At 47.5% G+C, this 16269-nt stretch overlaps 1 protein-coding gene across 2 annotated transcripts in view; it reads left to right on the forward strand.

The window, feature by feature from the left end:
• Positions 1 to 16269, forward strand: part of LOC138580234 (uncharacterized) — a 226451-nt gene that overhangs the window by 70122 nt on the left and 140060 nt on the right. For both annotated transcript variants that reach the window (XM_069650609.1, XM_069650608.1), the window contains exons 2-3: positions 8761 to 8886; positions 11040 to 11198. In XM_069650609.1, coding sequence (XP_069506710.1) covers positions 8761 to 8886; positions 11040 to 11198 — 285 coding nt within the window. The remainder of the gene's footprint in view (positions 1 to 8760; positions 8887 to 11039; positions 11199 to 16269) is intronic.

The following is a 16269-nucleotide window of genomic DNA, read 5'->3' on the forward strand; positions in this document are numbered from 1 at the left end:
CGTCACCTTTTTGTCAATCTCCTGCGCTACCAGAAATGTTGTCAGGCCTAGTATGATAGTTGCTTGTTTTGTTCCTCTGCCCCCGCTCCCTCACCTTCTGTCAATCTTCCGCACTACCAGAAATGTCGTCAGGCCTAGTACGATAGTCGCTTGTTATGTTCCTCACCTCCCCTCACCTTTTGTCAATCACCAGCACTATCAGAAATGTCATCAGGCCTAGTACGATAGTCGCTTGTCTGTCACATCTCCTACCTCTTCTTCCCTCCGTCCCCTCCTTATCATTGTCAAAAGCTCCCGCACTATCTGAAATGTCGTCAGGCCGAGTACGATAGTTAATTTCACATTCTTAAATGTCTCAAGGCCTTGTTAGAATGTCATTGGCCCTCATTACGACCCTGGCGGATTTTTTCCGCCATCGGCGGACTTTTCCGCCATGGCGTAAAGTCCGTTTACGCCATGGCGGATGGCGGACTTACCGCCCCATTCCGAGGTCGGCGGGGCGGTAAGTCCCCATTGACCCATTTACCCTTCCCCATTCCCATTTCGGCCCCATAGGGCTCAATGGGAGTGGGGAAGGCGTTAATTACGCCACCGTACATTACGGTGGCGTAATTAACACCAAGGTCCCATAGCGCCATGGATTTTTACGCCCGCAAAAAGCGGGCGGAAAAGTGACCATGGCGCTATGGGAACTCGTAGTTGGCGGTAAGGGGTCGGCGCAGCTAACGCTGGCGCAAACCCCTTACCGCCAGGGTCGTAATGAGGGCCATTGTATTTTCCCTTGTTCCCTCCCTTGCCTTGAAGCGCTTTGAAACACGTGTGTATGGGCACTATACAAATAAACTATCAATCAATCAACTTTCAGTGCTCTTGCACTAGCCTTGCATGTCTCAAAACCTCTGGGGGCCAAGCCGACCCACAATCCTATTCAGAAGCATTGAATACCAATTAGAAGCTTCGTATGAATCTTCCAACAGGCAATGTAACTGTAATCGGACGTGTAAACTTATAAACAGTATATGTTACAACTTATCGGGCCACGCAATGCTTACATACACACTGAACAGTTCAAGACCGCAAACTGTCTAAAATACCACAAAAAGTCCTGAGAACATCAGAAACATTGACATGCAGCAATTTGGTAGCAAAGGGGAGGGACTTCTAGATGCGGTGAGGGGTACTGCACTTGAACTCGATCACACAATAGGGGTTAATGGAAAAGTGACAGCAGCGTCACCTATCAGCAGCTGAGGTTGCTGCACCAGGCTTCAGCAAAGCACACACATCAAAACCTAGGGATATGGGCATGAAAAGGGGAAAAGCAGAACAGACACCATTTTCTGTGTGTTTCCATTTTATTAAAACTTTAACACATTTTATCACAAATATAGTTAAAATGTAGTCGACATACAGTCAATATACAGTCAATATAATTATAAAGCTACATAAAATTTACTTTGACAAGATCATTTCTTATACACCCAATTGTCACATTTTCCCCCAATTCCGAATGAATTATTATTAGAACTTGCACCAATGCAATCAAACTTGCACCAATGCGGTGGAGTTGTCACTCATCAACCCGTCCCAGAACCACTCGTTGTCCAAGCTCTCATCGTTCAGTGCAAACCGTCCAAATTAGTTTCCTTACTTGTGCTATTTCAGTACAGTCTCTTAACCAGTGTTTCAATGTCTCTTCTACACCAGGACTTTTACATAGACGACAAGTTCTCTTAAGTCATGGGAAATCATGGTTGAAAGAATGAACCTAGTTTACTCCAACAAAATGGAGAATTGGGGAAAGCCAGGGGGGGAAACCAGCCTAGGCAGCAAACAGCCCAGAAGAGCTGCAAAGAAAAGGGAATTGTGCAAAGCCTGGAGGATACTCACAAGAGCAGCTCCCACATGAGGCAGAGTGCTTACATGAAGTCAGGGACCACAGCACCTGCAGATGGAAAGCAGCAATCACTCACGGTCTGCCAAGGGGACAGGCCTCCAGCAGCAGGGGGACAGGCCTCCAGCAGCAGGGGACAGGCCCCCAGCAGCAGGGGGACAGGCCTCCAGCAGCAGGGGACAGGCCCCCAGCAGCAGGGGGACAGGCCTCCAGCAGCAGGGGGACAGGCCTCCAGCAGCAGGGGACAGGCCCTCAGCAGCAGGAGACAGGCCCCCAGCAGCAGGGGGACAGGCCTCCAGCAGCAGGGGACAGGTCCTCAGCAGCAGGGGACAGGCCCCCAGCAGCAGGGGGACAGGCCTCCAGCAGCAGGGGACAGGCCCCCAGCAGCAGGGGGACAGGCCTCCAGCAGCAGGGGGACAGGCCTCCAGCAGCAGGGGACAGGCCCTCAGCAGCAGGAGACAGGCCCCCAGCAGCAGGGGGACAGGCCTCCAGCAGCAGGGGACAGGTCCTCAGCAGCAGGGGACAGGCCTCCAGCAGCAGGGGGACAGGCCTCCAGCAGCAGGGGACAGGCCCCCAGCAGCAGGGGGACAGGCCTCCAGCAGCAGGGGACAGGCCCCCAGCAGCAGGGGGACAGGCCTCCAGCAGCAGGGGGACAGGCCTCCAGCAGCAGGGGACAGGCCCCCAGCAGCAGGGGGACAGGCCTCCAGCAGCAGGGGACAGGCCCCCAGCAGCAGGAGGACAGGCCTCCAGCAGCAGGGGACAGGTCCTCAGCAGCAGGGGACAGGCCCCCAGCAGCAGGGGGACAGGCCTCCAGCAGCAGGGGGACAGGCCCCCAGCAGCAGGGGGACAGGCCTGCAGCAGCAGGGGGACAGGCCATGGGCAGGCCTGACAGCATAACACAGGTTGATGCAGAATCTATCTAGAAATTCCCCAGGGAAAAAGCCACACCCAAGACCTAGTGATTGGATTAAAATAGCCAAAGGGACAGACCAAGTGGAAGTGGTGGCGGGGGGAGGGGGATCAGGACAGTACCAGTATCTATACAAGGTTAGCAACACCCAATCTACACACAATACATTTTAAATGAAGTGCTAACTGCATAATAGCCTTTAAAACATAAAACATAACACCTAATATTAAAATGACACAGCAGCATAAACAATTATTGAAATTACAGAACATTTTTTGTGCCCATAAAATGAAATAAATAAATGCAGGTTTGACTGACAGCGTGCAGCTAGACACAGGTGGGTTGTCCCTTTCAGAGGTGGGGGGGAGGCAAGGAGCTGTCCTCCATTACAGGGCTAGTGAGAGTGGAAAACCCCCAATGTAACCTTTCCCAACTGTCACAGGTGAATCATCTGGTAAACAGGATCTGGGGGATGGGCCGATCAGCAAAGCTGCTGTTCTCGAACATTCCCGCCCATTAAAAACGGGATAGGACAAACATGTCCAATCCCATTACTGCCGGGCGGAAAATGGGGTGTTTTTTGCACCTGTTTTCACACAAATTGATGGTAAGTGGGGTAGGCGTATTAATTCGGTATGGGGTGGTGCAGGTGGCGGGAGCGAGGGGGGTTATACAGGGACGCCCCTCACATTTAACTGTGAAAAAAGTGAACAAAAAGGAACAAATACATTCGACCTTTCGGGCATTCGCAGTAATTATTTTGCAGTCATCACACAGAGCCTTAGAATCAAGCGTCTAGCAGAAGGCGGGAAGGCACAAGACAGTGGCTGCCCATAGGAATACTTGTAATGTAAAAGCACATGTTCCATCCAGGTTTCCCTTTCAGGCCTAGCAGTGCATATTCTGCCAGTCATTTCTCTTTAGGGTCCACCTGTACCCAGGACAGGCCTTGCCTATCTTATCAGCCACACAGTGTAAATGGGGGGGCTGCCCAAAAACCCACCTCTGCAGGGGTTGGGAGACCAGAGACCGCTGCCTTGGTGACCAGGTACCTCTATTTGGGGGCAAGGGGGGGCGCTGCTGAGTACATCTTTGCGACTTGGGTGGGCAGAGGCTTCTAGGCACTATGTCTGGATTAGGCAGTGTGAGCTTGCTCAAGCCTGGGACGTGGGGCGAGGAGCTGGCGGCGTGTGATGCTGAGCTTGGGGGCGAGGCTGAATCAACCGGAGTGTGCTAGGATGCTCTGCTGGGCTGAGCTGTTTTGGTGGGTGAGATTTGAGCTAGGATGCGTGAGGAGTAGGGTTGAGCTATGGGAACTGGGCTGAGCTAAGGTGAGCATTAGACTAGGATACACCTTACTGGAGGTAGAACTGGGAAACAAAGGTCCTGCGCCCCCAGATGCAACTCTTCCATGTCCCAGCGCTACATACAATCATGCCAGCTGCTGTTGCACGCCATTATCTCTGGCTCTGGCAGAGAAACTATGCCCGTGGATAACTTCCCTCCCCAATCGCTGCCAACTCGGCACGCTGCCCAACCTGCCTCTCATGGATTCCACTTTAAAAGCTTGCATTTCCGTCAATCAGCTGCACCTGGCATGGGCTCCCTGACCACCACGAGCCCATGGGAGTGCTGCTGATTGATACCAGGAGAAATGAGACTCTGATAGTGGGCATGGTTTGGGCAGGGATGGCAGGGTGGTCTGTGGGGTAACCTACTACCATGACTATTTGTGTGGAGTGCATGGGAGCCTGGGAACCTATGCTTGTGCATATCATCGTGCCAGCTCCTTCTCTCTCTCCATGGCAATAGCTTTGCCTCAATACATGGCTTGCAAACCTTATATTAGCCAAATCCAAAAGCATCCGCAAAACCAACAGGTTTGGCTTTTATGTAGAAAAGGGATAGACATTTGGCAGACACCACCATATCGGTACTTCCTGTCCATAAAATGGCAACATCTAGAAAATGATGTGATTAAATGGGCAAATGATGCCAGTGTCTGTCAAATAAGCATCTAATACCTATACAGCAGCCACAACTGTTATCTTTGCCAATGGTTGTCTTTAGCAGGACTTCAGTGCGAGGAACAAATACAAGGACACACATATTGCTTGTAACTAAAGTGGCTGAACACACACTTAAACAGCAGGTACTTTTATACAGCTGGAATTAACGCAGAAGACTTCTCAGAAATAACACTGGCAGGCCACATACAGCACATTCTAGTAATTCCACGATAGAGGTGGTTCGAAGAGATCCCAGGAGGATTTGCTTTGGGCGGAGAGTGGCACAGGGATTAGCACGGCCATGTGCAGTCAATGGGTGCAGAAATAACCCAGCAACAGTCACAAGCTGTGTGTCCCTCCTCACATCTCCCTCCTATCTGCACTGCAATGCAATAGCTTTGGTTCCGGCGCCACTACAACCAAAAATAAACATGAAGGAAAAACAGAATGAGTTGTCTACGTTTTAGCTACGTCAAGCCAGCAAATATTCTGCTCAGGGGTCATTTTGAGTGATTGGAATCGTTTGCACAGATGCGAGCCCTCCTTGTTGTGGGCAGGTTTGGATGGCATATGAGACGGGTCACCCATCACTGATTTGAAGTCTTGTTGTTGTAAATAATCAGCCCGTATCGAAATCCCGCGGGTATCTCAGATGATGCCTTTTATATAGATCTGTCTAGTGTATTAGAACTGGTAGCTAAAGCTAATGACATCATGGCAACACTTTTGGTGGGAGATTTAAATCTTAACTGTGTTGATTTGAAAAAAACCAGACAGTCACAGGATGCACTGAGATGGATTAACTTTATGGGAGATAGAAACCTGAGAATGGCAAATGGATCGATACCGGGTGACATTCCATCACACCATACGTGGCAGAGAGTTCTTCAAAGTCCACCACTGATTATGGTTACATGAGTGATGTATTATTTAAAACGGTAACAAAATTTGAAGTCATACAGCAGACACTTAGTGATCATCATCTCTTCACATTACACTGGCCATGGGTTGATTATTCCGTTGGTAATGATCAACTCTGGGCCCATTAGGTGTTGACCATCAATAATGCTAAAACACGCTTCAGATGGTCAGACCGTACTCTATCATCACGAGCCAACAGTCTTGGAGTAATTTTGATTCATATGTGGATGTTTTGTCTTCATTCAGAAAAAAGATATATTACCAATGCTGTTTGAGGTGCTAAACACACACATAGCTTTGATTTTCTTCTTCAACAAACAAGAGCTCATAGGAGAGAAATAAGGTCCATTCGCAGACTCCCTGCTGGCGAACGAGAACAAGCTATTAGATCTGCCAGATGCAGGTATCGTAATTGGACACGTGCAAGAAAAGCTAGACTATTCCAAAATGATAGCAAATCCTTTATGTCATCCTTGCATAATAAAAACTCTTCACAAGTATGGGGTTTGCTTAGTAAATGTACCTTACAGAGTCAAGTGAGCACACAATTGAACGGTGTATCAGAATCTCAGTGGTTGCCTCACTTTTCACATCTGTGTGCTGATGAGAGATTTGAACAACATTAGTATGAAATCCAAACAACATCACAACATCATGTTAGACACTGGAGTGCTCAGAGGACATAGTGGAAGAGCTCACACACAAGTCTTCTTTATCTCGTGCAGCAGGGCCTGATGTCTTGAACAATTTTATGTTCAAACAGAAACCAAAACAATGGGCAATCATTCTCCATAACCTCTTTCAAAAGTTCCTAAGCACTCGTAACTTACCAACGTCGTGGCGCTCGTCGTTGATCGTCCTGATTTTCAAAAAGGGCGATCGCGGAGCGGATACGAGTTATCGTCCAATTGCATTGCTCGATGCTCCAGGCAAAATCTTCTCAAGATTAATATTGAGAGATTTTAGCTTATGGACACAGATGTGTGAAGAACGCGATCCAAACCAGACGGGATTTGTGGTGGGTATGGGGACGGCGGTGAATCTGCTTATACTTAATGCCCTTAAAGCACAGGCGCACACTTCAAAACAACCGATCTATTTTGTGTTTCGCGATTTGCACTCTGCTTTTGACTCGGTCTTGAGAGTAAAACTAATGACATAGTTGGTCAATGCAGAGTGCCCGGCATCATTACGTGACATCATATATGCCTTACATTGGGCCACAATAATACAAATTAGGTTGTCCATGATGGGCCTGCTATCATCAGCAATTTCAACAGCAAGAGGGCTGAAGCAGGGATGTATTCTTGCTTCAGCCATCTTTCATTTTTTCATCCATGATGTGAAACAAGCTTTTTTGAATGCGTGCTCGGATTCTCCAAGAATGAATGGGATTGGCATTAGGGCCTTATGGTACACAGACAACATGGTACTAGTTTCAAAGACTCCAATAGGGTTACAAAATCTATTGCGAGCACTAAGTGCCTATCTTGATCACAAATAATTAATTATTAATCGGCAAAAAACCCAGATAGTGGTCTATGCACCTAGAAATACGAATAGAAGTAGGATGGATTGGAAGATTGAGAGTGCGAGTATAGAGACTGTTCCAAAGTATGTATATCGGGGGCTGTTGTTTGATGGGATGCCAACTCACAATTGAGAATAATTGAGCATAAACTAACCACAGCCATATCACAGACAAGGTTAATCCTCTATAAATTTGGCACATTTTCCATTAAATTGGCCATAATATATTGGCTTCAGAAAGTAACTCCTACGATTTTATATGGAATGGAGACTAATAAAATAATCTCGATGACATATCTTAATAAATTAGAGGACACATTTTGGAGACTTGTTCTTCATCTTCCATAATGCACCCCAGGACCATGGCTGCGTTATGAGTTGGGGCTCACTTCGTTAATGGCTAATGTATAAAGGCGCCTGTGTGCCTTATTTCGAAAGTGTTTACTCTCTGCAAAGAATGATACTATTCTGACAATACTGTCAAATTAAATGATGTCTTCATCACATGAATTTGTGCAGAAATGGATTAAATACATCTTTGGAGTCTTGGCAAAGGCAGATTTAACAATTGGCATTCTCACCACGAACCCGGATCGAGCCAAAGACAAGGTTTATATGATAGAATGGATCGAAACAAGAACACGATGCCTCACATATAAGGACTTTAACAATTGTTGGTTTGGTCCCCAAAAGTTCAGAGATATAGAAACATATTTGTGCAGGGCTCCTTCACCACAAATCAGAGCTGCGATTCTACGCTTATGCTTTCATCTGTGGCCAACACGAGATGTATTGGCGCGGAGGAGAATCATTAAGCCTGAAGATAATTACTCTTGTTTCTGTTCTGATTTGTTAGTTAAATAAACATTGGAACACCTAATTGTGGATTGTCTGCCCGTTATGGAGCTGAGAAAGATACATTTTGTTAAACATATGGATTACTTTGGTAGCATGAGCCCAGAAAATAGGTGGACGACGATTTTGGCAACCACTGTTATGAGTATCCGTATTGCTAATGTTCTGACTGCCTTGAATTTGAATGAGCAGAGTGAGGTTTTGGTTAAGCAGTTGGCACGATCTAAGAATTACCTGCACTCAATACTAATGTCAGCATGAGTATTTTAAGATTCATAAGCAATCAGCATGACATCTGATCTGAGATGGGATTGGATTGTACGATTGTACGATTTTATGATGTGATATCGATTTGGCGTGTATGTCCAAATTTTACTTTATTTAGTATGATTCCATTTGGAGGATGTCCAGTCACATGAATGCTCATTCATAAGATTATTGTTGTTATTTTTCCTTTTATATGTTATATCTTGTTGCTGTACAAATTAATTTGATATTCATGTTTTAATTTGATTTGATGGAAAGATTGTGAAATTAATGATTGAACTAGTTGAGTAACATCAGCTAAATCAAAAAGAAAACAAGTCTCTGTTTAGGCATCTTACAGGTTTCTTGAAAGCTAGAATTGGTTTTTGTTGCAGGGACCTACAAGCGTGCGGATTGCAGCAGTGCAGCTGACGACACCATCTGTGATCCATGCGGGCAGAGAGAATATATGGACCATGAAAACTACATGCTGAAGTGCCGGCCCTGCTCTTTCTGCGACGGTGGGTCACTGGTGGTGTGTTTCATGCACGGGCTCCACACAGTGCATGTAGAACAAAGATTATGGGCTCATTACAAGCTTGGCGGTAGGGGTTTAACGGCGCCGCTAATGGTGCCGGCCCCGTTAAACCACTACCGCCGCATTACGAGGTGTGCTCGCGGGACCCGCAAAGGGCGCCTGTAAAGCCAGGTGCCCTTACCGGGTCCCGCTAGCAGACCAGCGAGCAAACAACAGGCCTGTTGTTAACGGGCCCGTTGTTAACTCCCTCCCTATTCCCATTGAGCCCTATGGGGGCTCGAATGGGAATGGGGATGTTCAGGGTCTGGGTTTCCTGAATGGGGAATTACCAGGCCCTCCAAGGTCGGAATGGCCTGGTAATTCCTCATTCAAGGAACCCTGACCCGGTACCCGGTAAGGGGGTGACCATGCCACAAATTGCGGCATGGTTACCTCCAAGGTCGTAATGACCCCCGATACTTAATGGAAAATGCACTTTACAAACATATGCATACCACCTTTCAAGTAAAATGTATCCATAGTACTTTACAAACGCGGGCATTGCACCTTCCATGTAAACTGCAGCTGAAGCACTTAACAAACACAGCCACAACTCCTTTCATACCCATTATACCCACAACACTTCATAAACAGAGGCATAGCACCTTTCATGTGAACTGTAGCTAAGGCTCTCTACAAACACAGACATAACTCCTTACACCCAACCACATCCAAAGCACTTTACAGACACATACAGACCACCTTTCGTGTAAACTGTAACCAAAGCACTTTACAAACACAGGCACATAACCTTCAATTGAAATGGTAGCTAAAGCGCTTTACAATCGCGTTCAGAGTACCTACCATGCAAACTATAGGCAAACCACATTACAAACACATACATAACGACTTTCATGTAAACTGTATTCAAAGCACTTTACACACACCGGCATGACACCTTCCATACAAACTGCTCCCAAAGCCCTTTACAAACACAGAAGTGCCACCTTTCAGACAAACAATACCCAGAGCACTTTACAAACACAAAAGTGCCACCTTTCATACAAACTATACCCAGAGCACTTTACAAACACAGAAGTGCCACTCATGTAAAACTGATCCGAAAGCACTTTATAAACACACACATAGCACCTTTCATGTAACTAAACTGGATTTGAAGCACTTTACAAATACAAACATAGCAGGGTCCATTCAAGCTGTACTAAGAGCACTTTACAGACAGGCATACCACCAGGGCCGGCCTTAAGGGCAGCAGCGCCCTGGGCGAATTGACGCCCTCACCCACTGTGAACAGGTTGACAGGGGGCGGGGCGGAAGGGGGCGGGGCCAAGAGGGCCTCTGGCGAGGAGGTTAAATAGGGCGCGTCAGCACCCCATTGACTTTGAATGAGCCCGCCGCTGCGGGTCAGTCAATGACAATGAGGCGCCTGTCATGCCTTCTGCCACCATGCCAGCTCGGGGGAGCCCTTGAAAGACACCCCAGAGCTTGCGTGGTGGGGGGCCTAATGGCGGCTTTTCTTGTGAAAAGTGCCCACGGCGGTGGTGCGCATTTAAATGCACCCGCCGCCGTGGGCACATTTTACAGTAAAAGGCCGCCTACTGCGCCTTTTCCCACAACGCCAGCTCGGGGAGCCCTTGAAAGACTCCCCCAAGCTGGAGTGGCGGGGGCAAAAGGCGCCCTAGGGGGCGTGGCGCCCCGGGCGGTCGCCCGGCTCGCCCTCCTCCCTCCAGGGCCGGCTCTGCATACCACCTATCATGCTACCAACATTCAAAGCACTTCACTGAGACACACAGACACAGCAACCCCCGCACCTAAACACAGACAGCGCATAACATGCAAACGACCCCAAAGTGCTTCATTCGGTGCCATGAGCTGCCAAAACAAAAATGCATTGCAGAGGTTTCTCTGCATAGTTGCACCCGCATCTGCATTTTGAGTCCTTGATGGAAACTCTTGGCAAAAAGGTCATACATGCATTGTACCCGCATAAACCCATACCCAGCGTATGCACTCTTAGCCAAAGGGCACAGACACTGGCACCAGTGTGTGTATTGGGGGAAGAGGGGCGATGGTGGACTTGGGGGCAGTACTTTGTAGGATGAGCAGGTTAACATCTTTGATGTCTTTGCTCCCCAGATTCACACCATGAAGTGGTGGCTAACTGCACTGCCACCCATGACACCCAGTGTGCCTGCAGCAAGGGGTTCACCTGCCGGGAGCCGCCCGACCACAAGAGCACATGCGACTGCATCAAGATCCAAGCCTGCGGCCCCGGGCAGGGGGTCCTGAAGAAGGGTGAGTCTCTGCCCCAGGAGGGCACAAGCCTGTTTCATTCAGACGCCCCAGTGTTTTGCGAGAGGTGCCAACCCAGTCACACGGAGACCCTCCACAGGGCTTCTAGGCTCTCTGCTAGTACATCCAGGGCTCAAGTTCAGAGAACAAGCGGGTGGACAGAGTCCCACCACTTCTTTCGACGCCACATTCAATTGGTATGTTAATGAGTCCCCGCACTCTTTTTTCGGAGTTGACCCCTGAGTTCATCCCAGTCCCACTTTACTTCTATTCCACTACCTCTAGCTGCCCTCTAGCCCAGTACCACCAGCTCCCCAACCCCAGTGCCATGGGATGCCACCCTAGAACCTCCAGCTGCCACCCTAGTGCTATTGCATTATGCCTCTGCTCCACATCAGCACTACCCGGGTACCGCCAGTCGTACCCTGCTACCTCCAGATGGCAACCTAGTCTATTCCACATCTGGATACACTGCTGAAAACAATTCAGTGTTGGCTGTTTTGTATGCAGCACTGAAATGCATCAATTTAGGAGCAATGCTTGCTAAGCATATACCAGACTAGGGTCAATATGCACGAGACAGTGGGGTGGTGGCCAGGATCAGTGCCACTTGCATAACCGGACATGGCACTACCCATGGGCTGGACTGAGGCAAGTGTAAGCGCGGCGGGGAGGAACCTACACAGGTGCCGTAAAGCCACAGGGAAAGCGCGTGCAGCAGGAGAGAGGCAAACGGCAAGACCAAGGAGACAAGAGAAGATGGCAGAATGCAATCCTGACCAAGTAGACATGGGGCGCATAAACTAGAAGTTACTCATATTGTGTTCTTCCAGATGTTTTGGACTCCAACTCCCATGATCCCTAGCCAGCATAGTCAGGGGTGAAAGCACATGGGAGCTGTAGTCGAAAGCATCTGGATGGCCACACAATGAGCTATTAACAATCTGGAGTCCCACTAGCAGTGCACACGGTTTTCACTTGAGACTATACCCGGGATCATAGGGAAGCTCTGTGCCTTACTCCAGATTACTCTGGCCGATCATCACCTTCCAATCCGATGGCAGTAGGGCAAGAAGGGTGACTCTTGGGACTCGACCCTAAAGCGCAAACAAGGAGAGAAACCTATGTGACCCAGCTGGAACATATAGTCCATGCTTTTGGATGAAACAGCAGTCAGCAGCCTGTGGCTTTGAATGCACTGTGGGGTAGAGATAAGACCAGACAAAGGAAGGGGAACAGTTTGCCTCCTTTTATACAAATGTACACCCAGAAGCACCGGAGAAACTCGTAAGGACCCTTAGCAGATACAAAGAGCCGGACAGGAATACAAGGCATGCAGCCGCGATAAGGAAGGCCCAAGGCAACAAGAGCACGGAACGGTAAACAGGAGCTAGGAACTAGGAAACGGTTCCATGTGTTTATAACGAATAAATAAATAACGAAAACTTTTTCAGTGAAGGATAAATAAGGAAAACATGTTGAAAAATCTTCTCTTTTTTATTTTGCAATGTCCCCCCTCAAGCACCCTTTTTTCCTAGCTTTATTACCCCCCCCCTCCCACCCCCTGTAGTGGTATTAACTGGCCATTGATGGTAGCAGGTGAGAAAATGGTGCGAGTACCTGGGTTTATAATAGCAGTGCCTGGTAAATGCCTAATATAGACAGGCCAAAACTGTTGGCTTTGCCAAAACTTGTTTTTAACAGGAGTAGAGTGTAGGACACACATAGTGCTTATAAATCGAGTGGCTGAAGGGAGACCTGGTTGAGACATTTTAATTACACGAATACTGTGTTTACAGTTACAATTAAGTCATTAACTCTCAGACGGCTGCTTTGAAATACCACTGGCAGGCACTTTGAGTCCAAAATCTGATGATAAGGCTTGATTAAAGCAAGCTCAAAGAGTCCACAGGAGGAGGAGTTTTGGACAGGGAGGGGCAGGAACTCAGTGGCAATGGCCATAATGATTAGCGTTTCCATTGGAGGTCAGTGGATGGTCAACAAATAACTAAACACGCCCTACAAGCTGTGTGACCCTCCTCTTATGCCATTTCTCCCTACGTGTACTCTAAAGTAATAGTTTTGCTTCTAGGGGGTTCTGCCACCTAATAACCCAAACTAAAACATGGACATTTCTAAAAGGGAATGACACAGTGAGATGGAGAAGTGTTCTTATTAATGAGAACACCAGGGCAGAGCAAGAAGCTGATGCACTGTTCAGAGAATGCATAGGACATTCTATTTCCAGTCGTCGCTGTTATATTGCTTTCTCTGTGTTAAGAAAGCGTAGCTAAATATTTAAAAATATCAAACAGATGCCAGCTCTTAGCTGGTTAGCTCGATGGATGGCACTGCACTCAGGAGCATCAGCAGCAAACAGGTCAGGGGAATGCTGCAATGGCTGTGTGAACACCTGCACTATGCCAAGCACAGGTGTTGCTAGGAGGGGGGGCTAAGGGGGCTATAGCCCCTGGTCTTTTGGTTGTAGCCCCGGATAAAATCATAGCAGCTACAACCAAAAGGCTAGCTAGCCCCCAGTCCCGAGATTAGTATAGCCCCGGGTCTTTTCCAGACCTAGCAAGACCCCTGATGCCAAGATAGGGAATAAAGACTTCTGAGTTTCTTCTACTGCTCCTCTGCATAACCAGAGGTGCCTGGGACCCCCGGAGAAGCTCGCCACAGGTAGAGGCACCCGCTGATGTATCATGTTGCTGTCATACAGTGGACCCCACTCACTGGCAGCAGCCTCCAGGCTGCCTTACATTGGAATCATTGGGGAGGGGCCCGACTCTGTATGCGTCATCTTCCATCTGCCAAACCTCAGATATTATCGAAGCAACTTCGGGAAAAGCATTGTTCTGGTTGTTCCTGGGTTAAGGAATTGTGTGGGCAATGGTTTGATTTACTGGGACTATTCATTTTGTACTTATTCTTGGCATTATTGATAAGGGGTGACAGTCACAGGGCCCCCCCCCTGTAGAAAAGCAGACGTGTAGGTCATTCATAGAACCCGGCCCATCACCTCCGACATACTGGATGAAGAACAAGAAGACACTGTGCATGACACCAGGTATAATTCCAATACTGCATCGAGTATATGAGAAACGATATGCACTCAGACAACCACACCCAATGAACCCTCAAACAGAAGTGGTAGCAGGAGAGTTGCAGACACCGCTGAATATTGAAGAGCTGTAAAGAAAATCTGACAGATGCAAAGTGATGTCATAAGGAGAAGACACAGTGATGCACCAAAATGATATGAGAATACTTAAAGAATTGAGATGTAACTGAAGAAGCAAAGTAAACATATATACGAGAAAGAAGAAACCATATATACAAACGAGATAAGTAACCAGATGAAGTAAATGTGTATACAAAGAAACGCAAGGTAGATGAGCCACGTAAAAGCATGCTGCAGTCAAAAATATAACATGGGTGAAGCGGCCATGTTGAAAAGATGGACGTCGGCTTTGAATAATAGTAAGCACAAGGCTCTAAGGAGAGAGACCAGGACTGCAGAGCGGATAGAGGCTGGCAATACAAATCTGTCCATGAACAAAGAATTGCTGTTGGCTAGAGATCAGGGACGCCACAACAAGAAGCAACTGCGAAGCACAAAGGGAGTGAACGAGGATAAGCGATGTATGCAGACCATATTTCTCTTAGATAAAGTAACGAACAAACATTTGTGATTGCCAAATATTGCGAATTAAAGATGCAGAAAGCATATGTGAGATGGAGCAACCAAGTCTCCAGAGGCCGAAGATGGTAATGGCGCCCGACATAATTGAATCAAATAGCACTAAATAAAAGGCGATATGGACAAAACCATGGTCTCATCACATGTGGTGTAAGACCAGAAAACAAGGCCTATTCATAAGCTGCAGATGAAGATTACACTGTACTTTAACTCCATTTAAAGTTCCAGAGAAGAGAACATCATGCAAGGTCAAGTACAAAGGAAAAGCCTTGGCTGAAGGCTTGGCTAATGAGAGATGGTGGACTAATTGGGCAAGTGGGCAGTAGCCTGACGTTGTTCCCTCAACCTGGGTTTCATTTGGCTTACGTGCTGCTAGCGAGCTGAATGTCCAAGGTTGGGAGAGAATGTCAACCAATTAGAGGGCCTGTGTGATGGTGTACCATGCACTGTTGCAGAAGCCATTCTGCTGCTGTTATGCTGCTATAATCTATATTATACGTAGTTAGAGGGAAGTTGACTACTAGGTGAAGGGCAGCCAATGACGTTACTAAACTTATAGAAGCTATGGGTATATATGTTCCCCTAACCAATCGCTCCACCCGAAAGGTTTTATTATTTGCCACGTAAGCTGATGTCATAGCTGACATACATCGAGGTATAAAGTCTTTGTGTAACTTAAATGTAGTTGAGAGTGTGTGGACTACGAGTTGTTGTTTCGGCAGGTCTCCCTACTTTATTGAACAGATAATAAAGTAGCATTTTGCCATATGCTTTGAGTCTGTCCGGTTCATTGTGCCCAAGATGCTTTATTATGGTAATCCCATTCTGCGCATAGGAACGCCCAAAGGTGCTAGAGCACACACTCGTGTGGAAGAAAGTCTCAGTAGGTGCATTGACGGCTTTCATGGCAACCACATGCATGACCAAAATGTTGCTATAAATGGTACAGTGTGTATGGGCGTTTGCTGAAAGCAGTCTCAAATTGCATCCCAACAGCACTGAATAAAGAGGAGTGGGCCTGTGGTTTCATCTCACCACCTGCCATTCAGATCTATGGGACAGCACATCTGAGGAAGGTCTGCGTCCATCTAATTACCGCTGGCATGTTTAGCCCAGCAGAAGAGTGGTTCACACCTGTGGGCCATGATTTGTACTTAGGCAGGTGGTGTTTGGGTATGCAAGTATGGAAAACAGCTGATCCTGTAGATTTTGATGCAGCTGTTTGTGTGAAGTGTGAAGTAAAACAATGATGATGAATCCATAATGTGTAATGCCTGTGTTCCCATCTCTCTGCACCCTGAACTGTTCGTAGGCTTACACATCCCTGCCCTGTATGACCTCATGCCAATCTCTCTGTCTCCTGAACAGTTC

This window comes from Ambystoma mexicanum, chromosome 3p (assembly GCF_040938575.1).
Source record: "Ambystoma mexicanum isolate Mex_15411 chromosome 3p, UKY_AmexF1_1, whole genome shotgun sequence".
NCBI lineage: Eukaryota > Metazoa > Chordata > Amphibia > Caudata > Ambystomatidae > Ambystoma > Ambystoma mexicanum.